The following is a 25,420-nucleotide window of genomic DNA, read 5'->3' on the forward strand; positions in this document are numbered from 1 at the left end:
TTCGCAGTCTCGTTCCCGCAGTGTGTCAGTATTCACTACACTAGCGTTCGCAATGGCCACGCCCCCTTACCTCCTCACTTATCGACCAATTCGCTTAACGACCTGGTCCAAGGAATACAGTATCTCTGTGTATATATATATATATACACTATATATATAGTGTGTGTGTGTATATATATATATTTTTTTTATTTTATTTATACATGTATACACACACGCGTGTGTGTGTGTAAATAAGAATGAATCGAACCTTTTTTCTTCTTCTTGAGAGAGCAACGAAAAACAATGAAGTTTCTTGATAAAAAAGAAAAAGTGTTATTACCAGACTATAAAATATTAAAAGAAAAGACGGTGTTTACGCCCCTTCCCTCCTTTTTTTTTTTTATGATCTAACAACAACCATAATACGGGGACGTATGCGCTGTTCAACTTGCCACCAATTTTCGTCGTCCTTTGCATTTTATTTTCGACGAAATAAAGTTTGAATGAAAAAAAAGAAAAAAAAAGAGAGGAAAAAAAAAATTTGAAAAAAAAGGAAAAGCGGCTGAGCACCGTGCGCCATTTTAGCGCGTCCACCGCCGCCCGGCAAGATGGTCCCCCGCTTTGTCTGCGCCGAGCCGAGCGGCTTCCTTATCTGAGGCTTCCCCCCCCCCCCCCTCCCGCGGTACGGGTCACATCGACGCCGATCCGAACCGGACGCAGCCTCGCCGCATTACCGTCGCATCTCCGTCGAGCCAGAGAAATGACACCAAAGCGAAGCAGGTAAAAAGCAGCATCACGGGGATTTTGTTCAGACCGGACATTTTATCCGCTTTTCGGCTGCCGAGCTTGCTAGCGCCCATGCTAACGCTGCTAACGGCGCTACTGCTAACAGCGCCAACTGTGATAAGAGGGCTAAGTGCGCAACCGGCGAAACAATATTTCTTCCAAACCAAACATTTCCGAGCGTCGGTTGGGGCCGGAGCAGAGAAGGCTTGAACCCAACGAGCCGTCTGCACCGAGCGCGTTTGCGTAGCGCGAATCGCCGCTGCAGATAATCGAGCTGTTTTCGCCGGTTTCGGCGATTATCACAGTGGCTCATATTACGCGCTAATATCGTTAGCGGCGCGTTAACACATCGACATGGCTTCGATTGGAATGGGAGCGAGCGAATCGTTGGCGGCTGCAGAGACGGAACGGCCCGTCGGGTTCGGTGTGTTTTATTTCGTCGGGTCGCGTTGCGGGGACGTATGTGGGTTTTTTTTTTTTTTTTTTTTTTTTGGGGGGGGGGGGGGGGGGGGGGGGGGGGGGTTTGGGGCCTGCGGAGGACAACATGCCCGATGCATCCACACCTCGCTGGAGATCTGATCAGCACACGCACATTATGATGACGCACAACGTAAACACGGCTCCGTCTGCCCCCGCTAATAACACACTCACCAGGCTTTTCCCATCGCCTCACGTATCTGCACGGTACATGTCATTATTCGGTGTTTTATTTTACCATATTACAATATTATTTTACTTATTGATCGCACGCAGTACATGTATAGTTTTTACAACTCGCATCATTTACCATTTTTTTGCGTGCGTTGTTTATACAGCGTTTTCTTTTTCATTTGTAGTTTTGTGTATTTCCAATAGTTCTATTTGTTCTATTCATTTTATATTTTTTGTTATTATTATTATTATTATTATTATTACCACTTTATTATTGCCCGTTGTTTTGATGTGCACTGCCCTAACACTCAATTTCCCTCAGGGCATAAATAATGAGTCTGAATTATGTTATTAATACACTGTTTCCAATCACTGCCTGGGACATGGTCATGTTGGGAACAATACAATGGGTTTTAACGCCACCTTTCTCCTGTGCAATATAACTTATCACTGGCGATGCTGTTTATTTAAAAATGCCTTGAATTCCGTTGACTCTGTGCAACATCATTGGACTTGAAGGAACACAGCATGTTCAGCTCTATTGCAAAACTAAATTCCAAAGAACACATCTAACTCCCCAAAGTCACTTTCTTCTACCCAGTCACTTTTACAGGTAACAACTGATGCTTTTCGGAATTTCTCCACAGGTAAGATGAGTTTGGCTTCTTGTGAATCACACAGAGACCAAATGGCAGAATCAGCAGAGGAGGTAAGGCTCATTAAATAAAACCTGTTAAGTAACCTATTTGGACAATTTTGATCAATTATAGAATAATATATTAGAGATATGGTTTCCAAATGTTTGAGCCCAGTGTTATCAGTCTTTATTTATTTTTTTGTTAAATGTAGTACCTAATTACCAAATCATGTTATGTATTGTGCAAAGACGCTATTACATTTGTGTTTTCTTATCCTCAGCCTGGAAGCTCCACAGACAACATGAAGCCGTCTTCCTCTATTAAGAGGTAAAATAAAGTTTTTCTAAGATTCATATTTCCTTTTCATTAGTGTTGTATCACTGTCACACCCAGATCCTCATGGCTTTCGTCTAATGTGCCACACAAAAATGTTCTGTGTTATAGGAAGTCTGCTGCTGAAACTAAGCACGCTGGATTAAACAAGTTGGACTCCTCGGAGGAGTCTGAAAACGAAGATGCCAAATCTGACAATCTTTCAGAGAGCAGCCCAGAAAGTACGTCGAAGGGTCTCACAGTGGTATTGACCATGATAACATGAGTTGCCGAAATGGGAGCTGGGGAATTGGGTTATCGGTCTGATTACCTTTCTAATCTTCTTCTTTTAGCCACCTTGGTGATGAGGCCGGTTGGGAATGAAAACAAAGGTGCGATGAAGCTCAGAGTGGATTTCAAACAGAAACACACAGGTAAATATTTTCCCCAGATGCGAACGCAAATAACATGAAATGGATGAAGAGAAAGTCAGAACTGTCCCCTGAAAGGAGTTGGCTTCACGGATGTGACCTATCTTTCTTTTTTCTAGAAGATGCCCTGCACAAGAAGGTCAACTGCACGGCCTGTGGACAGCAAGTGAACCAGTTCCAGCGCAACTCTGTCCATGAGCATCCCGTGCTCAAAGTGCTCATTTGCAAGGTAGCGTTGTCTTGTGTGAAGCCACCGCAGGGGATTCAGCGGTATTAAGACGTCACCCTCATCTCAGTTTCCTTTATATTAATGCATTGTTTATATTTCCTTCCAACTTCTAGTCATGCTACAAATACTATACAAGTGATGACATCAGCAAAGATTCGGATGGGATGGATGAGCAGTGCAGGTATGACTTTTCTTGTGTGTCTGATCTACGATGATTTTCAAGATGTTTTTGACGTCAAGAACTTAACAGCTTTGCACATTTGGGGAACTTTTTGTTTTGTGTTGCTTCAAGTTCGTGTAAAGCAAAACTAAATATGTATTCTGAGTTTGTCACACTGCAAAATGATGTTAACCACCCAGCCAAATTTGAATGATTATTAAAAAAAAAACGGGGGGGGGGGGGGCTATTATGCTCCTTTTCAACAAGTTAATATAGGTCTCTGAGGTCCCCAAAACATGATTTAGAAGTTTTTTTGCTGAAAATACCACTCAGATTATGCACCCAAACATGCCTCTATCCCATCCTGTTTCAGAACGGTCCGTTTAGTGGGTAGAGCCACCCTCCTGAGGCCCCTCATTCTGTCAGTCTGTGAGGTGTGAGCTGGAGTTCTGGGTTCCGTTGTATGAAATCTGTAAACTTTCACTTATTTCATGTCATCAGTCCACCGACGTCTGAACACATTTGAGGCCAGCAATAAGCAACCCGTTTGCTGAATCTTCACTCATTAGATCTACGGGGCCTAATTTAGAAGTCTGTTCCGACTTTGTGCGATCCACACAGCGGATCCACGTTACCGACAATACATAATTATTTTTTAAATAGTTACTCAATCATGAAAAAAAAAAAAAAAACGCATTACCCTCTGCTCAGACGCTAGCGTGTGTCTGCCGAAGGCGCTGAAACCACGGCCAATCGCATTAATCCCGTCAAACATTTACATTGTTTACATGTTTAGATTAGAGATGGGCCCGTTCCAATATCAGTCGATCACATCGATTTATCATATTAAAAAAAAAGGAAATTTGAAACAAACATTGCGATTTAGTATGCTTTTTTTTTTTTTTTTTTTTTTTTTTGTACGTCAAGTTCCTTCTGTATTATTCACTAAACGCAAGCAACAAATCATTCTATATTATGATTAACACAACATTGGATACAGTCAACATATAAACTGCTCTTTCCTGTCGGCCAGGCCTACGTTTTATGATGTAATGAGATGATTTGATGCATGAATTGATATGAATAACATCTTTATTTAACAATTTAATTATAAAATGAAAAACCTTCAAAAAGTAGAATATTGACTCATTGATTTAATTTCAAGCCTGTTAATTGTTCGAATCTGAAAATTAACATTCGGGGGGGATAGTGTTATATATATATATATATATATATATATATATAGATATATCTAGATATAGATATATATAAACAATTATTATTTTTTTTTTAAATGTTGCATACATCCTCTGTGTGCGCAAGTGAATGAACTTTGTCTGTGCATTCTATTTTATTTTTTTATTTCCCTGCATATGCAGGTACAGCTTTATGCTCATTAAATAAAAATAAAAAAAGTTAAAAAAAATAATGAGGGAACAAACAGTGTTCAGGAAGAGGCTCCGTCCGGACTCAGGTGTTCAGGGCGCTGCCAGCAGCGCACACCCTGCACAGCACACCGCAGCGTGCGATGGACCACCCCGTCTCACTCAGGCGTAGTGTGCAGGTTCAGTTAAAACGGTTAACGCAATTATTAAGAAAAAAAAAAAAAAAGTGGAACCGCTTTCTGAAATTTCACAACGAAGCATAAAGAGAGGAGGAGCCAAATAAAAGGACCAAATCGTGTAATTATACCGGAGGAAGGAGTTGTCCCAGTCTCTGCTCCCTGCAACTTTTTAGAATTGTAATAGATATAATATATTCAAACTTATGTTTTTTTTTCAGAAGGAATATTCAAACATGATTTTTAGACAATATTGACAGCCCTGTTGGTGTAACATAAAAAAAAAACGTATTTTATTTTTTTTATCCCCGCCTTTGTGATTTGTAAATTACGTTCTATTACATTGCAATGTAGTTTTAAATTTGATTAGTCATTCAGCCCTAGGTCATCAGATATTGGACGGACATTGCCGATCCGTGCTGATCCAATTTCCATTCCGTGGTCTGCCACCTCGAGAATTCAACTATGCAAATAATTAACCTGCAAAGCGAATACGAACTGGCAGTTGGAGTTTCACTGTCTCCCTGAAGATGCATTTTTACTCCAGGTGTTTATTCCCAAAACAGTGTTTTAGTGTTAGCGGAGTGACCATGCAAAGTATGACAGCAGTGAGTCATCGAGTCATGATTTAAGCGCACCCAAAAAAATCTAGCATACATCAATGGTGAGAAACAGTTTAACGGTCTAATTCCACTATTCAGTACTACATAGATCAGTCTTTTCACATGTTTTCAGCAATCATTTTCAAACATGTATAATGTGTTTAGAAACAAATTTCAGTTCACTTTACACAAACTTTCATGTTTACACTAATCTTAAAGAACCTCGGATGAATTTGAAAAAGTGTCAATTACAGCTCTGTTATTACATCGATTATGTAATAACTGAATTCTAATTTATAGGAGCAATAGACAACTTTTTTCCTTTAACTTATCATTATAAAGTTAATGTTGGTTGCACAGCGTTTAGATTGGTTCTGTGTAAGCCTCCATATCACTATGTATTCAGACTGCCAACGGGTACGAACTCCCGGGAAAATGATCGATTTACAGGCAGTGCGTCATTGGAAGTACATCAACCAATGCACAACCATTAGTGAAAATTGTGGACAGTGGAGCAATCCACTCAAGGTAGATCATAAACCCTTGAATATGAAAATGACTCATTGAAATTGGTTGAGAAATGTCAACGTTATAGTGCTTTTTATCCAGAAAAACTGCAGTTACCCCCTTTACTTTTTTTTATTTTACAGGCCAGTCTCGCCTGTTCCAATATGGTGGCGACAAGTCGTAGCAGTCAATGAGGCATATATATATATATATGTATATATATATATGTATATATATATGTGTGTGTCTGATTGCACAACCAAAGGACATGCAATTAAACTAAAATTGTGACAATTTCAGTTGACCTCTTCAGTGAACATGCTTCTTTCATTTCTCTTATTTCCAAAGTGGTGTTGATCATTTACACGGAGCACTCGAAACTATCGTAAATCGATCTGGTTGTCTTTGCGATAGCGGCGCAAAAGTTGTCGGTCTGCACCTTTTTGTTTAAGGGGAATTTCAAGCAAATATAAGAAATGTTGAAATTAATGAAATATGGGTCGGGCACGTTTTAATCAGCAAATTAGCAGTCTACAACGATTCATATTTTTATATTTTATTTTTTTATGTTCCTCTGACCATTGTCATTAAATGGCTCTTTTTGATGGATGTGTATTGTTGTTATTATTATACTATGATAGCGGTTTCATATTGTTAAAATCAGAGTATTTTGCAATACTTCTTAGAGTACTGTTTCATCATGGATGTTCTCTCCAGCCCAAATGCTGATGGAAACCTGGACCTCTTAATTTCTCCATGATATTGTTGTGTATCCATGTTATCTAAAATTGATAACCGTTGTAAATTAAGTTGCATTCCTGAGAGGCAATGTTTCTTAGAAGCAAGTGACTGGCTCTTCAAACAGTAGGGACAATTTGCGGCAAGTAGCTGACCAAGGCCCTGGAGCTTTTTTATCAATTTATGTATTTATTTATCTATATTTATTTATTTTTAGTCTCTGCTCTTGAAGTGTAATTTTTAGTGTAACCTAGAATCAGAACCTGCTGTTTTGCACAAAGGAATCATTTTGCGAATCCAGGCATATCATGCCGTGTCACCGTTTGTTTAGTTCTTGCTGTCCAATGTCTCAAAATAACTGGCCCACTTGGTGTGTGTGTGTGTGTGTGTGTGTGTGTGTGTGTGTGTGTGTGTGTGTGTGTGTGTGTGTGTGTGTGTGTGTGTGTGTGTGTGTGTGTGTGTGTGTGTGTGTGTGTGTGTGTGTGTGTGTGTGTGTGTGTGTGTGTGAACTTGAAAAGTAAAGGCAGTTAACTTGCCAATCTTTCTAGCAATCATTATAGTATTGATGATTCTGGAGAAAGCTGTGTATAGTTGGGAACTTGTCTTTGACACGTGAAATATCTTATCTGTCATTGGAAATATTGTGCTCTTGACACCCAGAACTCTCTGTCCACCTCTCCCAGGTGGTGTGCTGAAGGGGGGAAACTCATTTGCTGTGACTACTGCAACAACGCCTTCTGTAAGAAGTGCATTCTGCGGAATCTGGGCAGGAAAGAACTGTCTGTCATCACTAATGAGAACTCCAAATGGCACTGCTATGTGTGCAGCCCTGAGCCTCTGCTGGACCTGACCTCCAAATGCCACAGCATCATGGCAAAACTAGAAGAGGTATGGAACAAGGAGAGAAAATCAGATAAAAGTCAGGAGCGTGACATCAAGCAGCACAAGAACAAGGAAGTCAAAGGCCACAAAGCTGTTGTCAATGGAAAGGAGCACACAGAGAGCTGGGGGACCACGACGTTCTCTTATAGAAAGTTGCAAGTGCCCAAAGAACTCGTAAAGAAAGCGAAAAAACTAGTTGAAACCACTACTGGGCTGAATAACACTTTCATCCAGTTTGTTCAGCAGGCAACAGAGATGCAAGGGGACAGCTCCATCAGATATCGGCACCTGAAAGCCTTCAAAGCTGTGCTTTCTGACCTGAAGAAGGCCCACAGCGCCTTGGAGGAGGCTCTGGAGCCTGAATTCAGAAACATGGAATTGCAGAACGGTGATGAAGGACTAATTATTAATAAAAAAAACACTGACGGAGTTACCCTTGCCACTAATGATCATGAGGACAATATGGTTGATGCGGCTGAGGATGTGTCGATCGCTGAGGATGCGTCGATCGCTGATGATGCGTCGATCGCTGATGATGCGTCGGTCGCTGAGGATCCGTCCGTCACTGAAGATCCATCCGTCGCTGAGGATGCGTCCGTCGCTGAGGATGCGTCTGCCGCTGAGGATGCCTCCGCCGCTGAGGATGCCTCCGCCGCTGAGGATGCGTCCGCCGCTGAGGATGCGTCCGCCGCTGAGGATGCGTCCGCCGCTGAGGATGCGTCCGCCGCTGAGGATGTGGCTGAGGGTGCGTCCGCCGCCGAAGATGCGTCCGCCGCCGAGGGTGCGTCCGCCGCCGAGGATGCGTCCGCCGCCGAGGATGCGTCCGCCGCCGAGGATGCGTCCGTCGCCGACGATGCGTCCGTCGCCGACGATGCGTCTGCCGCCGATGGTACGTCCGCCGCTGACGGTGCGACCGTTGCTGATCGTGCAACTGTAATGGAGAAAGGAACCGGAGCTAAGAAGCCGGATACAGACAATGGTCAGTTGTCAAAGGATGCTAAAATGAAAAAAACTCACACAGATGCAGACAAAGATGCAGATAAAGTAACTGTTAAATCTGAAGACTGTGATGGTGGCCAAGTACCAGTTTGTGAAATGTCCCTCGACCACGACATTGTGTCTGTTCCACCATCGGTTCCTGAGGAGCTCTTTCAGATGGTGGAGAGTCTGGCAGATTCCTCCATGCTCTTGCAGTCTGACCCCGACAGTGCATCAGACGCCAAGGCAAATTCCAACGAAAAATCGTCTGAGTCACAGCAGCGGGCCCCACCAAAAGTCAAGAACCTCATTGTCAAACTCACTCCTGTGCCAGTGGTGAAGACATGCAGATCCTCCAGGTCCAGGAACAAGGACAAACAAACGAAGGAGAAAGAGAGAGAGTGTGCCAGTAAACATGAGGGGGAGGAAAAGAAGGAGAGGAAGAAACAAAGTGAGGTGGACGGTGACAAGGGTGAGGGCACCCCCCACAGCCGCCGCTCCAGCAGAGTGAAAACCACTCCTCTGAGGAAGCAGGCCGAGAACGCGCCGGAGGAAGGCTCCTCAGAGTCCGATTCTAAACAGAAATGCAAGGCCAAGGCAGCAAAAACCACCAAGGTCAAGACAGAAGAGGGGACCAAGGCATCTTCGCCAGAAGTCAAAACGGCAGACTCAGACTCAGACGAAGTCCCTGAGATTCTTCTGCAGACCGCCGCGGCGGATCACAGCTCAGACGAAGATAAGGGAGGAAAGAGCGTTAAAAAGTGCCTGTTCAAGCTAAGCAAGATGTCACCACAGGATAAAGACAAGGCGGCGAAACGCAAAAGGAAATCTGATTCCTCTGACTCTGACCTGCAGGACAAGGGCAAGAAGACCTCCACAGCAGCATCCAAGAAGGCCTCCAAGAAGAAGAAACACAGCGGCTCTGACTCGTCAGAGAACTCGGAGATTGAGAAGGACATCAAGAAGCATGGCAAGTCGGGAACACCCAAGAGGAGGTCGGGCCGCGTCAAGAAACGGGACAAAGCAAAGGAGGAAGAGAAGACCTCTCCCGAGGAGAAGTCAGTGGACCGTAAGAGGTCCTATGAAAAGAAGCGAAAGGCAAGGAAGTCCAAAGGAGCCTCCAAGCAGCAGCAATTGTCTTCATCCAGCGCGGAAGAGGAGGAGGAGGAGGAGGAGGAGGAGGGGGGGAGAGACGACGAAGATTATTCTGGAGAGGACAGCGACCAGCAGAAGATCAAACCCATTGTGGAAGAGAACGTAGTGACAGCAAGTGGGGCATTCCATCAGTCATCAGGTAAAACCATTTGATATCAACACACAGTTCTTTAGTAGCTTCTTGGGTTTATGTTTATTAATGTTTACCGAATCAAATTAAATAATTTTATTTGCCTTTCTTGTCCAGGAGACGAAGACGTTGGTAAAGCTGAAGACTCTCAGGCTTGTGAAGATGATGACGATGCTGAAAACCGGTACGTTTGAATGGATGCAATCCAAATGGTTTGCAAAAAAAAACAAATCTGATATATATGAATAGCTCATACCTGTTTCCACCCCCCCCCTAAAGAATTGCCAAGAAAATGCTCCTCGCCCAAATAAAGTCCAACTACTCCTCCGGAGATGACAGCTCCTCTGACGATGAAGGAGATGAGGAGGACAAGAAGTCCTTGAAGGTCAAAAGGGAGAAGGAGGATGAAGACGGAGATGGAGAGGAAGAGCAGGAGGGTAAGACTAAATCTCACAGCTTGCCCTATAGCGAACGTCCACCACACCGCATCTGAATCTATTCTATCACTGCTCTGCTATTAGACGATGAGGAGGATTCGCAGCAAGATTCGGCTTCTGACGTCGACGTGAAGAAGGGCGGACGCCGCCACCGCTTGCTTCGCCACAAGCTGTCACTGAGCGAGGGCGAGTCAGCAGAAGAGAAACCCGCTAAAGAGAAGAAGAACAGCAAGGAGACCAAGAAAAGAGTCAGGCGGAAAGGTTGACCTCAATTCTGATGTCTTTCCGACCCACATTTGTGCATTCATCTCTGCGTATGACTCTGACATCCTCTCACACCTTGTGTTGCTCTGGCAGTGGACAGCGACGACTCTGCTGACTCTGATTTTGAAAGGTCCAAATCCAGCGAGGACTCAGAGATGAGCGAGGAGCTCAGCGGATCGGAGAAGGAGGGGAAACGGCGGAAGACGAGGTGAGCAGAGAAGGCCGCTCGCCTCACCCCGGCTCCTCGGGTTGGGCACATCTCCCCATTAAGCCGCAGCTGTGCTTTCCTGTCCGTAGATCGTCGAAGAGGAAGAACGATGAGAAACAGAGGAGTTACAAGCAGAAGAAGAAGCGACGTAGGATCAAGGTTCAGGATTCCTCGTCCAGCAACGAGAAGGTATTTAAATGGCTGGGAAACTGAATCTGTAGACTATATTTTGTACATGAGGGAAAACTAATTGTATGTTGCATTAAAATTCTATAGCACTCAAAAAGTTCCAGGTGAAGAGAACCACCTCGAATTTTCTAATCAGGTCACCCACTTGACAAATTTTAGAAAGTATTTGAACTCAGCCCTGCGGTGTTATTCGGTGACTGATTAAAGGAGGTGAGTGTTTGACCCGAGGGCTGAAGATCAAGGGGATGGACTTGGAAGTATTTTCCCTTTTTTTCCTTTTTATTATTTATTTTTGCAACAGAGTGGAGAGGATGGCGAAGACGAGGATGGGAAGGACTCTGCCAAGGGTCGCAAGAAGATCCGCAAAATTCTGAAGGACAACAAGCTGCGCACAGAAACGAGGGATGCCCTGAAAGAGGAGGAGGACAGGAGGAAGCGTATTGCAGAGCGAGAGGCACTGAGGGAAAAGCTAAGAGAGGTAAGAAAAATATCCATTACCACAGCTACCTATGAGGATTGCTTGTGGTTTTTAATTGATGCCTTTTTCAATTTAATTGCTATCGGTATTGCAATGTCCATTACCAAAAACCTAAAATAAATGCACTAGAAAATAGACTGCGCAAATGTGGATCTTGCGGAGAGTAATATCTATGGAGAAGATAAGAGGCGATAACACGGCCTGCACATCCGCTGGAGCGTAGCACGTGTGCACTTAAGACTTGGCTGCACAGATGAAGTGCCATCTGTTGTAATGTTGTAATACTCACTCATTCACTCATTCATTGTCATTTTTACTGCTAATGTGTCGTACCCTAAGTCAGGCTGGGTTTTCATTTCTTCTTAATTTGCCGTGAAAAGGAAGCAGACACAGTTGTGCTATAGGTACTACTAAGAATTAGAAGAATATCCGCTCAAAAATAAGGGGCCCCGCAACAAGTGGCTTTCTAAAACCCAGGGGCTATTGGTGCCTTGTTTGACCAATCAGCTAAAGAAACATCTTTGTTCTTCAACTGAATTTTGATTTTTTTTTTTTTTTAATTATTAGGGGTGTCAATTCGATTTCACTCTGGATTTTATGGTCACGATTTGATTTTCGATTTAAACTTCTTTTTTTTTTTTTTTTTCAGCACTGACTGCTTTGCCATTGTTAGACTATCGAGACTTGATTTGTCTTCTCAATAAGTACCTTTTATTTTAATATTATAAATAATAACATATGAGAATATTTGAACACACCTAAACAGTTAAACATTTTAGAAAAACTCAACTTTGAAATTATAAACAATAAGTTACTTATTACACGACTTTTAAGTTACCCACCAAAATAAGTGCAGAAAAACGGATGCAATTTTTTCCAGAGGGGAACGCTGGTAGTAATAGGCAAATTACCACCTGCAGCTCGCTACTCCAATCAGAGCAATCTTTTCTCCAAACAAAGCAAAAAATAACAAAAAAACTCTAGATGTATTTAATTTACTCTGTTTCCTGCTGTTGCTCTGCTGTGGAGAAGATCGCAGATTGCTCCTGGGGGGGGGGGGGGGAATCCCACCTGCGTTCTCACGGCCTGGTGGCAAATGCCCCACGGCCTGGCACGGTCCATAAGCTGTTGGGAACCTCTGCACTAGAGGACATTCTGTCAGTGATGGTCGACTTTATTTCCCTCTTTCATAGCCACATCTGTGGAATAACTGGACACTCTGGTCAAAGGCTCAGCCCTCTACCTTGTACACACGGTGAGATACCGGAGGAGAGGGAAGCGCACTTCATGCTTCTCCGCCGACGCGGACTTCGCACACAGTTATGGGAATATTTCTCTGTGTGTGGTAACTGCAACAAACTGGATGAAATTATATTGAACTTTTTTATGTTATAATATTCTATATTCATATTCTAATTTGAATTTCATTCCTGCAGCCCTGGTGCCGTGTGTGGGTGCAGTGTGCGTTGTGGGATGCAGCATAGTGGAGCCAGCCACAGCTTTCCCAACTCCAATCCAAATTTCATTAAAGTCGGTTCGGACCCAGGCAGCTGCATTCAATACCCCCCAGCGCGCACTGCATTTGTTTTCCGTTGGTTCTTGACCGCCCCAATATGGCGACCATGTCTGACAATACTACCCACAAAAATACGGGGGGAATGATTTTTAAGTTTGAAATCGAAAGCTCATTTAAATGGATTTAAGGTTCTGAATCTGAATCGTGATTACCCCGAGGAAATATTGTTGAACAAACACCATAGCTAAATCGCGTGAACTGAGGGACTGCCAAGAGGTAATTTTTAGATACGTCCGTGATATATTTTATTCAACAAACGGTCCTTTCATATCGTCTCTATCTCCTCTCTCAGGTGATTGTGGTGGAGGAGCCCACATGTAACATGGCATGTCCAATCACCACGAAACTAGTTCTGGATGAGGACGATGAGACCAAGGAGCCCATTGTTCAAGTGCACAGGAATCTCGTCACCAAGCTCAAACCACATCAGGTTGATGGTAAGGACCCCGCCGCGCCATTCCATGCTTTGAGATGTATAAAAATTAAGTTGCGGTAAAAAGAATACCCGTTCCTTTAACTCTGCAACCAGAGTTGTTGTCACCTGTTATTGTTCCTCTTTCTGAGATCTGTTCTGATGGCTGCCTCTTCTAGGTATCCAGTTCATGTGGGACTGCTGCTGTGAGTCGGTGAAGAAGACCGACAAGTCCAGTGGATCAGGCTGCATCCTGGCCCACTGCATGGGTTTGGGGAAAACCCTGCAGGTAAGCAGGGTTCCTCCCTCTTAATTCCCTCCATTTAATGTTGTCATCCTCCCTCTCTCACAAACTTTTTTTTTTTTTTTTTTTTTTTTTTTAAACTGGGTTTATAAAAAAAAAAAAAAAAAAAAGACCCAGAGTGGCCCTTCCTGCTTTTGGCCACACTTGCTAAACATACCTGGCAAGGAATGCTGCCGTACCATCTTGGTTTCCTTTGACTGAATGCAGTTCTGCCTTTGCCCTGTAGGTGGTGACATTGCTTCACACTTTGCTCCTGTGCGACAAGATTAACTTCACTACAGCGCTGGTGGTGTGTCCCCTGAACACAGTCCTCAACTGGCTCAATGAGTTTGAGAAGTGGCAGAAAGGAATGAAGGATGAAGAGAGTTTGGAGGTAAAGGGTTATCCAGTCTTGCCTTTTTATTGTATTTAATTGTATTTTTTTATTCAACGAACGTTCTTCTTTTCTGTTTGTTGTTCTTCCCCACAACAACCCTATTATAATGATGGATGTGAATTTTCTGTGTGTAAGGCTGTCTTGAGCCTTCCTCAAAGATTCAAACTGGCGTCAAGACTTTTAAGAAAAAAATGTTAATTTATTGATCTGTACCACCTAATCTACAACAAATCGACTTGTAAGGTGTGAACTGGTTTTGGATGACAAAATCTGTTTCCTTGAGTTACTTTTTCAGTGAGACATTTGGTGAACAGAACAATTTAGGCAATATGAGGTTCCCCAATATTAAAGCATAGTTCTAATTGGCTCTTCCACATATCTCTAAAATAAATTGGGTGATATGTCAGATGATGAGATCTCTTGGAATACAACGCAATGTGTATTATTGAGTCATGGACAAGTGATAATCATCCTAAAATGTCCCGGAAGTGATTTGAGTTTAGAGAAGAGTTTTTAAATGTATTATAGATGGTGTTGGGATTTGTCATCCTAACGATACAAAAGAATAACTGACTGGGATCGAGACCAAACACCTTCCTCAAGTCGGTCTCTTTCAGGGGGGCTGGTTTTTTGTCACCCTTTTATAAGGTGTGTCGCTATCCGCTGTGTTTTTGCCAGGTGACCGAGCTGGCCACGGTCAAGAGGCCCCAGGAGCGAGCTTACGCCCTCCAGCGCTGGCAAGAGGACGGAGGCATCATGATCATCGGCTATGAGATGTACCGCAACCTCACGCAAGGCAGGAACATCAAGAGCAAGAAGCTTAAGGAGACCTTCCAAAAGTCACTTGTTGATCCAGGTAAGGTGTGTGTGTGTGTGTGTGTGTGTGTGTGTGTGTGTGTGTGTGTGTGTGTGTGTGTGTGTGTGTGTGTGTGTGTGTGTGTGTGTGTGTGTGTGTGTGTGTGTGTGTGTGTGTGTTCAGTCTGTCACATTTATCCTCTACATGTTCAATTGTGTTCCCCCTGTGTGTCGATAACCAGGTCCAGACTTTGTGATCTGCGATGAGGGGCACATCTTGAAGAATGAAGCGTCCGCTGTCTCTAAAGCGATGAACGCCATTAGAACCAGGAGAAGAATTGTCCTGACTGGAACACCTCTGCAGAACAACCTTATAGAATGTGAGTCACACTGCACAAATGCTAGTCTAATAAAGAAATAAAACTTGAAATATTTAATTTCTTTAAAGATTTCTTGACTCATCTTCTTGACGTAACTATGGTTGCATTTGATTTCAGTGGAAAATGTTGCATAGCTTCCAAGCAGTGTGTCGATATTTGAATTTTGAAATCGATTCAGAAATCCTATTTATTTTTTTATTTTATTTTTTTTAATTTTTTTTTTACCAGACCACTGCATGGTGAACTTTATTAAGGAGAACCTGCTCGGCTCCGTCAAGGAATTTCGAAATCGCTTCATCAACCCCATCCAGAACGGGCAGTGCGCCGATTCCACAATGCACGACGTGCGCATCATGAAGAAAAGGGCTCACATCCTGTACGAGATGCTGGCGGGCTGTGTCCAGGTAGCACACTCACCACACGTAGCCACCAGGCTCAGGTTGACCCCCCTAGCTGTCATTGTCCTTGGGGGGGCGGGGGGGTCCAGAAATCAAACACTGTTTCCTTTCCACAGAGGAAAGACTACACGGCTCTCACAAAGTTCCTGCCTCCCAAGCACGAATATGTGTTGTCGGTGAGAGTGACGCCCATCCAGTGCAAGCTCTACAGGTACTACCAGGAGCACTTCACAGGTGAGATGTCCGGAAAAATGACAATGGTTCTTGAAAAACATTGTTTTGTAGAATTTTTATTTCTTCCTTTTCTGGGTGTTTTTAAGTTCTTTAGTGTGTGGGTTGAGGGTGGGTGGCAGCTGGCAAAGTGCCACAGGAGGGTTTAAGCCCAGGTTCCCACGTCGCTTTCTAATGAAGAGCTTGGGGAGAGAAGGAAAGGAGAATCAGGAGGTGTGGAAGCGGGGTGGGGGGGGTTTAACCAGCAAAAAATAAAATTAAGAGAACAGGGAGAAGAGAGTTCTGTGGGTAGAATGAAATAATAAGGAGACGGAGCGGTGGGTGTGCAGCGACTCCTTAGGCCGGGATTCTCAGAGGGCACACTGCTGATATTGTGACTGTGGCCTAGACCCCCAGGGGGGTGTCTCTGGACTCAAGGCCGCCAGGGGCTGGGTGAGGGGAGGAGGGTGTTGGGAGTAGGAAGAAGTGTCTTTTTTTAACCTTGGCTCGTTCTTTTCGGCTCATTGCAGGCTTGTTTGCTTTAACTTGTGATCTAATGGACCCAGGGTGTCCACAGGTCTTTTATAGTGTAGAAAGGTCTTGCGAGTCTTAAATTCAGTCGTTAAATGGTCTCCAACATTTTGTCAGATTTTCTTAATCCATGTCTTAATTTTGTCAAAATTTACATGAAATCTACATGAATCCATCTCACTTTATACTTAACTGTAGAGAGAAATCCAAGAAAATCCTTACTTACCCCTCTGATTTTCTGTGGAAAAATGAAGATTGCTCAAATCATCTAGTTCACCCTTTCTACCGAATACAAAAATCAGACTTAAAAAGTGTAGAAAGTATCTCTCAGACCTGTAAGTAAACAAGAGCACAACACTGGGAACACTGCAGAATCCCTACAGCTCAGAAGGATCTTTCTGAAATCTCTGAATAAACAGTGTGATGGACGTCTTCTCTCCTTTTTTGGGTAATGCACGTTTTGCGCCGTGTCACTATTTGACATCGCTTTCACAACACGTACCTCTCCGCTCACGTGCAGGTGTGGGCAACGCCCTGGAGGGGGGTCGGGGTCGTGCAGGGACCAAGCTCTTCCAGGACTTCCAGATGCTCAGCAGAATCTGGACCCATCCCTGGTGCCTCCAGCTGGACTACATTAGTAAAGAAAACAAGGTGAGAACAGGAGACGATGGCGCGTGACAGACGTAGAACACGTAGCAATACCAATAGAAAGCAACTCCCTTAACAATATGCCAGCAGCGAATGATCCCCTCATCTTAGCCATTTTGTCTTGTTACATTTTGATTGCAACGTTCTCTCTGCTACAGGGTTACTTTGACGAGGACAGTATGGATGACTTCATCGCCTCAGAAACAGAAGAGTCCTCCATGAGTCTGACCTCCGAGGACGAAAAGCGGAAAAAGTAAAGACAAACACCATTTTCTGCCTCCTTTGCATCAGTTGTCAGTACATACAGGACCTTGTTTAGCTTTCCCTTCTGATGTGTATCTTCTTAACTATCTGTCCAGGAAAAAGAAAAAAGGCAAAGGGAAAAAGGACTCGGAAGAGTCGGACAGTGACGAACTGGAGGTTATAAAAGAGTGGAACACCAGCTCCAGAGGAGGGAACCCTGAGGGGCGAAACAGGGCAGAACCAGTAGAGGAAGGTGAGTAGATGGTTTAATATGAAGTTTATTAAACTATTCTTGGTGAAGGGTCTTCATATGACCCCCGCATTTTAAAGGGTGTGAGAAGTCAGGTGAGGTGAGGAAGTGAGGAAGCCTTGCGAAGGAAGAGCCCCCTTTTAACGGCTACTGTTTACAACATCCACTAAGAAATGCAGTACCACAGCAACAGTTATTGTAGTGTGATTCAAGTTTTGTGTTATCGCTGATCCTCCCTGCAGTGCGGCCATCTGGTTCAACATCGGGAAACCCCTCTCCTGACTGGCACAAGGAGTTTGTCACTGAGGCAGACGCGGAGATCCTCGAACATTCCGGAAAAATGGTGCTTCTTTTTGAGATCCTGCGCATGGCTGAGGAGGTCGACGATAAAGTGTAAGCATGCCCGGACAAAATGCATTGTGGGTAGATATAGTTAGGGTGAGACCAACTTGTAGCGTTGTGGTAAATGAACACCAGTGTGTTCTCTCTTCGTCCTTCCTCAGGTTGGTGTTTAGCCAGTCTCTGATCTCTCTGGACCTGATTGAGGACTTCCTGGAGCTCTCCGGCAGGGCTCGGGAGGAGGGCAAGCCTTCTCCATACAAAGGTAGAAATGGAAGGCTGTCCAACCATATTTTAATTAGTTGGCATTGTATGTTGAATAGGGCTGTGATGGTATGATGTTTTTCTTACTGCGTTGAAAAGGCAACTTATCCCCGTGGGTTTGCCGTTTACAGTGGGGGGCTGGCGGTGTGGGTGGGTTATTGGACTTTAAAGTCCATTTATGCTATTTAAAAACATGTACAAACAGCGTCAACTGTATGGGCGTTACCACATTTTTAAGTGTGAATTGTCTGCGCTCCGGGCACCCCGATTGTGCCCTGTTCCTCCAAATAAAACAAGTGTTTTTAGTTTCATATGGATAAGTGTTCCTGACCTTCTCAAATCAACCAAAAAACAGCCATGGTTGGCCGGGGCCACGCTCTTAACAATCCTCGCATCATGATATTTCCTTATGATTGTCTCGTCCTTCGGTGAATACTAGGCATAATAGTGATTTATTGTGTGTCGACCTTAATGCCTATAATGTATGTTATGTTAACAGGGTGATTTGAGCTTTCATGATGTGCTAAAATCGTCTAGTGCAGTAGTCTGTAGGCAAACTGGTGATTGATTGAGCTTTGGAAGCATAGTTATGTCTTGAGGCTGATTCTTGTCGTTTTCCCCTTTTAGTCTTTGAACTAAGCAGCCATGTGCCAGGTATAAAGAGCTCTAGGTATAGAGAAGGCTCAAGCACTTTCATATGTAGACACAGGGTTCACACCTGTAAGACAGCCCACATGCAACATGTATTCTTGTAGGCACTGGCACACTCTGTACCCCTTCTAAACTCCCACATGCACAGGCACATAGCCTCTGGCATAAGGTCATGTTCCTAATTAAACCTCTGCAGCTGTTTTTGCTTTCATTTTGAAAATGATTAGACCTTGACTTTTTTTTTTACCCCCCCCCAAAAGAAATGTTTGCTCAAGGGTTGGCAATTTGTAATGAAAAGATCACAGTGCTGTAATTGAAAACATACTGAATTGTTGGTTATGAAGGCTGATAGGGTTAGGGGCTAAGCGGCCATCTTAAGGGCTGAACACAGCAGGGTCCCACGAAACCACCTATCTGCTCATTTTCAGCACAAGCCTTAAAAAGAAAAGGGGAAAAAAGAAGGTCTCAGTTGACGAGCATGTCATGAGATGTCTGAGATGGATGGGACTGTGGTGTTTTTATTCTGGCATGTATTTTGGAAGGTGATGGCAAGTGGTTCAGGAACATTGACTACTATCGACTGGACGGCTCCACTAATGCCACCACCAGGAAGAAGTGGGCCGAAGATTTCAACGACCCTAGCAACATAAGGTATGCTCAAAAGCCTCAAAAAGCACCCTTGAAACCAGCAACATTTTACCAACTTGTGCAGCAGTGTAGAGCATCACCGTATTAGAATACAAGATAATTGGCGAAGGGGATTGAGTCGTCCTCGTCGTCTTCTCTCTCTCAAACAGACGTGTTTTTGTTTTTGCACAGGGGCCGTCTGTTCCTCATCTCGACGCGAGCTGGATCCCTTGGCATCAACCTGGTGGCTTCCAACAGGGTCATCATCTTCGACGCCTCCTGGAACCCCTCGTACGACATCCAGAGTATCTTCAGGGTCTACCGCTTTGGCCAGGTCAAGACCGTCTTTGTCTACCGCTTTCTTGCCCAGGTAAACTGATTTCTTGGCTCTCGTTGTTGAAGAATCCTGCCGCTTCATTACTCTGCGCATGATCGCCTCATCATCCTCGATCTCCTTAGGGTACAATGGAGGAAAAGATTTACGAGCGGCAGGTGACCAAGCAATCCCTTTCTTTCCGAGTGGTGGACCAGCAGCAGATTGAGAGGCACTTCACCATGAACGAGCTGGCTGAGCTCTACAACTTTGAGCCAGAATTGCTGGACGACCCCTCAGGGAAAAAAAGCAAAAGAGCCACGCCCGTACTGCCCAAGGTCAGTTTTATGTATTTGTGTGCGTACATTAGTTCATGGGGAAAACTGCATTTCCATGACTAAAAATCTACCTGTATGTCAGGCCATAGCTTTTTTTCAAATAATATTTGTTGTTTTTTTCTTTTTTCTTATCCACCACTGTAAATTCCTCATGCTTCAGGCACATGATAAGTTTAAATATCCATTTAATGAGTGCTGTAAAATCATATATTTCTTTTTATTTCCCCTCACCGTAACCGGTACCAAATGTCACTTTAAATGTCAAGGTGGCCTGTGTGCTGCCTGCCGAACAGCTTTGTTGATAAACTTCACCATTTAGCCATGAAGCATGTCCAAATCCAGCTTCTAGTTTTTCTGGCTTTTCTACGGTTCCTCGTTTCCATTGGCCTACCCTTCAGTCTTCTCTCTCCTGGAAGCAGGTGCTGTGTCACTAGTTCCCTCCCTCGGCCCCCTGTGGTTTAATGAGAACACACAGCCCTTAGAAGAGCCATCCAAGCACACACAGCTGCATGGATTGGTCTGTTTACTGCTATTTAGTAAATAGTCTTCATATTGCAACTCTGCTGTGGCAGAGAACTCCTTTTCTCAAAAAGTTTGTCTTTCTTTCTCCCCTCATTGTCCAATTTTGACTTTGCTCTGAATTACCACAATATACGTGCCCTTCCCACATTTTTTTAAGGCACCCCCCTCGACCCATCCTGACACTCTGTGGTGTTTTCCCCCAAGCTGTTTTGGCTCTCCTTGGGTTTATTTTCAGAGGTCTGTAAACCGAATGGATAAAAGTAACTCTCCAGGTCGACTCAAATTGTTTTTGTTTTTATTTATTTTTTTACACTGGACAGGTGAGCATCTTGAGAGAGGAGAATCTATTTTCCATCTCCAGTGGCAGAAGATCTCTCTCTATTATTAAAAAAAACAAAAAAAACATTTCTGACTAGTTGAGCTTGAAACCCTGCATGGAGCCTTTGAACTTGCAGGTCCCGTCAGTCCAGTTGAGCTCGACCTCTGGGCTCCCCTTGACCAGCAGCAGCGTGCTTTCAGTGCCATGGCACACAGCCTGTGATTTGACAAGGAAAGATGTGTTCATTGAGCCACAGCCTGTTAGATGTGCATGATCTTTAACAAGCCCTGTGACATTTATGTGACACAGTATTAAAAGATGGAGAGGCTGACAAGCGCTTTAACAAGCCGACCCGTTTTGGCCAGGGGATTCACTCTGATGTGGCAGTGGGAGTGCGCTATTATGGAAGGAATTTGCCGCCTGGAATAATGTGAAGATGAGTCAGACACCCTCCATCACCTTCAGCCAAATGTGCTCCGCACAGAAGGAGAGAATCATTCGAGCCGTGGCAGTAGACTTCTCGTTCGCCCCCTCTTCACCTCCCTTTACAGTGAAGCACTGTGCTCTGAGCAGGAAAACACCCCTCAAGCTCCAGAGGCCCTGAAGTCTGTGGACAGTGTCTCCAGCTGAGGGGCTGAATTGGTGTACCTGTTTAAGAATTGGAGCTCACTAGAGAAAAGATGAAGCTATTCCCTACAAAGCAGCAGCACTTTTTTATTTTGTAGTTTCCCTGCAGAGCGAGCCCTCGTTAGCCTTTCTAAAAGTCCTCTGTGCCCCCATTGCGTGCAGCCGTGGACCCTCTGCTTCTCGCACTTACCTCCTTGTCCAGTCTTGTGTACCCCTCACCACAATGACCCCCACCCTCCCAAATCTCAGACTACGCACTTTGTCTCCCCTCTACTCCCCTGTACCTTAATCCCCCCCCATGTCCTTCTCCTGCCATCTTTGGGACCATCTGTTACCCTGACTCACCGCTCTGCCTGTGAACGTTCAAAGCAAGCTCTTCTTTTTGGCCCCTGGTCTCTCCTGCCTGATGAAGGGTCATTATTTAAACCCCCTTTTTTAAAGACTTTTTTTTGCTCTTCAGAGAAACTAATTGGAGACAAAAGGAAGCAAGCCCACTTCCCCTACTAATGACAAAGAGGGTCTCTACTGCCCAGACAGGAGGGTTCTACCTCTGACTGAAACTACCCTCATGCGCATGCGCGCGCGCGCGCACACACACACACACACTCAAAGTGCATACCTACTCTAGATTAAGCTATGTTGTTTTTCTACGACTCATTCATAGGTGAGAGTTTCATTCATTTACTGGTCATTAGGGCCTGGTATTGGTACTCAATACATTTTACGGAATTGACCGAAATAACCCAATACCAAGAAGTATCAAAACGTGTCCAGTCAAACGATACCTGCATTCAATTATTTCCGTGCCCAGATCTAGAAAGAAATAACTATTTGTATGGTTTTGCGCGCAGCCAATCCCTGCAAGTATTCTTCGATTTAATGCGATGTGTGATTGGCTCACTACTGCAGCTACAACATTCTAAGGATTGGGGTTGTGGGGGGCACGAACAATTGCTCGTGCCTAGGGTTGGGTACCGAAACCGGGAATTAAACGGGCCCCAGGCATAAGACCGTAGTATCAATATATCGACTGTTGAAATGAGTAAAAAAGATTTTCTATTCATTTAGGCTGTACAACCCGTTTCTAACTTGCTATCATATTAAGATATTAGTCTTGGAAGCATTTTTGCTATTCTCACAAGAGACAAACACCAGTATCGCTAAGAGGAGTGGTAGCGTTAAATTCTTAACAATAACTATCCCTACTTGTGCCCTATCCCTCCAAATAAACAACTAAACACACTATTTTGAGTAGTTTTATTTGGAGAGACCATGCCCGAAGCGCACGATTCACACATATAAAAATACATTTATGATTACCCTTATTTATAGTTCCTCATTGAAATTTTCTCCCTGTGCATTTTTGTAAGCTCCTATTTAATTTGTCCTGTTGTAATGCACATTGACTGACAAAAAAAACAAAACAAAAAAACAACTGCTTGACTTGAATCTCAGTCGGCTGAAGAATTTCTGACTGATGATTTGACTCTTAAACTTTTTTTTAACAATATCCAGCCCTACTGGACAGTCTGGCCAATGTAATGCATCCTGAAAAGCTGTGAAAACACTACATTTGAAAAAGATGTCCATGGGCAAATTGGAGCTACAATTTACACCAAGCTTGTCTCATTAGAATTTGGGAAACTTTACTGGCTCCTAAATCTCTGGCAGTTGGCTTAGATATAGCTCTTCCTACTAGCCGGCCATAGAGCAATATCCAGCCCTTCTCAGCCTGGATGAGGGAGCATGGAGGGGCAAGGAAACGGGGCCCGGGAGAGAAGCAATCCTTTCTTGTTCCATCTTTCCAATACTTCTGCGTTCCAAAATATTCCACTTGGATTTTCCCCACCCAGCACAGTTCTACCCTGTTGTACCCCTGCCTGTTTCTTCGATCTTCCCTGTCCGGTCTCCCAAGCACCTACCTTGGACATGCAGGCCACAATAGTAAGTTCTCTTAGAAAACGCCCCCCCCTGCCACTTCTAGCCAGGGTTGCTTTTGCAGGAATGCGATATGTTTGTTGCCCCCACCTTGCGACATGCATGATTTTGTTTCTTTGTTAATTCACTGATGGCTAGATAAACCCCATGACTTGTGTCTTTGCTCCAGAGGGTGTAAAAGCAACACAGTCCTGAGGGCAGGGGTGGCCTTCTGATGTCAGGCGCAATGCCCTGAGCAAAGTGCCTTGCCGCAGAGAAACTCCTCAGAGCAGGCCAGTTGGGTTATGTGTATCATTTCCGTGCAGCTGTGGTGTAGAGTTTTGACTGGCTGGGTTTAGGTATTACAAATATCTCAGGCCCTCACATTCCTGCCGTCGGGATCTCTGCTCGGCCCCTCTGTTGCTATGGTTAAGGAACCTGTGCGTCAAGCGTAGTCTCTGCTAGTAGTGGAGGGGGGGGCACTGGTTGCCTCTTAATTTCCTGCTAGAATGCATTTTTTTTACTGTTCAGTCTACCTGTACGTCGGCCACTTACTGTATCACTTTCCTTCAACCCGTTCACCTGCTTGAACATAGAGGTTAATGTATTGGTAATGAGAAAATAAAATGTTGAATAGTGGCGTTTGTTTGATAAAAACGTGCTCGCCACAATAGGCTGCAGCTTGGGAGACGGAAATTGGTTTAACATGGTTGAGTGTTTCTCAGCTAGACCTAAATATCTGATAATACATTCCAAAAAAACTGCCAGTGCAGAAAGCAAAGTTATATATGTAGAGTACAAGGGTGTTTAAATGCATAAGAGCTTTTCCACTTAAGCACCATCTGTCCGATGGTAAAATACGTATGGGTGCCTATGCCAAGTTGTGAAGCCCTCTACATGAGGCCCGTTTATACGAACACTCCCATGTTTTCATCTCAGTGATGGGGGCGGGGAGCTGCCCAGAATCAAAACTGTTTTTCATCATTTATGGAGTGCTGGCAGGTCGGCCGCTTTTCTAATGTACACATACAAGAATCTGGCTTAAGGTGAACATAAATTGTTCTCTCGATGGAAACAATGGACTCTTTTTTTTTTTTTTTTTTGTTTTTAATACAACATCTGAATTCCAATCATGTTAGTTACCGAGTTGGATTACTGGACCGATTCTTACATCTTGTCATCCACACCCACTCCTGCTGATGAGCCTGCTGACGACGGGATGTCCAGTGCCGAGCATGCTTTAGTTTAACTGTTGGTCTGTGGACCTTTTTTTTTTTTTTTTTTTTTGTTCCTCCAGAAGGAATTTTTCACCGCAACGTGCATCTCTGAATTAAAATGGAAGATTATCAGGCCCTCAGAAGAGCAAGAAAGACGCTGTTCATGTATGTTCCTGTGTTCGATGATTTGAGAAAGTCTTAAGCTTGTCCTTAGAGTTTACACCCTGAAACATGCAAACAGCAATGCCAAATACCAGAATTCCTTCCCAGATTCTGCTGCTGAGAAATACTTTTTCCCTGTCCTTTCATTCTCGGGGGAGGGGGGTGGGGTGGTCCTAGTGCAGTTGAGTGGAGTAATTTACCTCTTCCCGTCTCTGAGCATCTGCCCCCCCAGAGTTTCTCTTCCTCCCTTTTTCTCTCTTTCTCTCTCCCTCTTTCTACAGTAAAACGATAGGCTTTCCCTTCCAGCTCCTTCAGATTGACAATAGCTCAGGTCCGATTACCTACCATCATTAGTGCTGGCTCAGAACACACATGTACGCACACGCACGCACACATACACGCACGCAAACGGCGCACCAGGACGGAAGATCGACCGGACCACCCAGAGCCGTTGCTGGTGGGGATTACTATGGAATCCCAGAATGCACTGGGCTCCAGGGGGAGCGTCTGTTCTCCAGGGGGAGCGTCATTTGACCTGGCGCTCCACTGACCCATTGCCAGGCCCCAAGTCTATAATGCACCTATGTGCAAACATACACATTTTTAAATGGCTATTTTTTGGACTATAACACATTGATATTAGAAGTATGGGAGCTACCAACAATATGCACCATGATCAGCCA

The 25,420-nt window shown here is 44.2% G+C and overlaps 1 protein-coding gene across 1 annotated transcript in view; it reads left to right on the top strand.

Annotated features, from left to right (window-relative positions):
- Window positions 1-652: 652 nt before the first annotated feature.
- Window positions 653-25,420, top strand: part of atrx (ATRX chromatin remodeler) — a 30,622-nt gene continuing 5,854 nt past the window's right edge. The window contains exons 1-29 of the mRNA XM_080008377.1: window positions 653-762; window positions 2,067-2,128; window positions 2,338-2,384; window positions 2,502-2,611; window positions 2,723-2,803; window positions 2,920-3,029; window positions 3,143-3,210; window positions 7,281-9,751; window positions 9,860-9,926; window positions 10,022-10,179; window positions 10,264-10,440; window positions 10,537-10,651; window positions 10,741-10,840; window positions 11,142-11,318; window positions 13,187-13,331; window positions 13,486-13,595; window positions 13,837-13,983; window positions 14,665-14,842; window positions 15,024-15,161; window positions 15,390-15,565; window positions 15,676-15,793; window positions 16,821-16,951; window positions 17,107-17,201; window positions 17,308-17,444; window positions 17,684-17,834; window positions 17,945-18,045; window positions 19,238-19,346; window positions 19,515-19,692; window positions 19,782-19,973. Of these exons, the coding sequence (XP_079864503.1) occupies window positions 2,072-2,128; window positions 2,338-2,384; window positions 2,502-2,611; window positions 2,723-2,803; window positions 2,920-3,029; window positions 3,143-3,210; window positions 7,281-9,751; window positions 9,860-9,926; window positions 10,022-10,179; window positions 10,264-10,440; window positions 10,537-10,651; window positions 10,741-10,840; window positions 11,142-11,318; window positions 13,187-13,331; window positions 13,486-13,595; window positions 13,837-13,983; window positions 14,665-14,842; window positions 15,024-15,161; window positions 15,390-15,565; window positions 15,676-15,793; window positions 16,821-16,951; window positions 17,107-17,201; window positions 17,308-17,444; window positions 17,684-17,834; window positions 17,945-18,045; window positions 19,238-19,346; window positions 19,515-19,692; window positions 19,782-19,973 (5,844 nt within the window). The 5' untranslated portion in view covers window positions 653-762; window positions 2,067-2,071. The remainder of the gene's footprint in view (window positions 763-2,066; window positions 2,129-2,337; window positions 2,385-2,501; window positions 2,612-2,722; window positions 2,804-2,919; window positions 3,030-3,142; window positions 3,211-7,280; window positions 9,752-9,859; window positions 9,927-10,021; window positions 10,180-10,263; window positions 10,441-10,536; window positions 10,652-10,740; window positions 10,841-11,141; window positions 11,319-13,186; window positions 13,332-13,485; window positions 13,596-13,836; window positions 13,984-14,664; window positions 14,843-15,023; window positions 15,162-15,389; window positions 15,566-15,675; window positions 15,794-16,820; window positions 16,952-17,106; window positions 17,202-17,307; window positions 17,445-17,683; window positions 17,835-17,944; window positions 18,046-19,237; window positions 19,347-19,514; window positions 19,693-19,781; window positions 19,974-25,420) is intronic.

The sequence above is a fragment of the Zeus faber genome (assembly GCF_960531495.2).
Source record: "Zeus faber genome assembly, chromosome: 10".
NCBI lineage: Eukaryota > Metazoa > Chordata > Actinopteri > Zeiformes > Zeidae > Zeus > Zeus faber.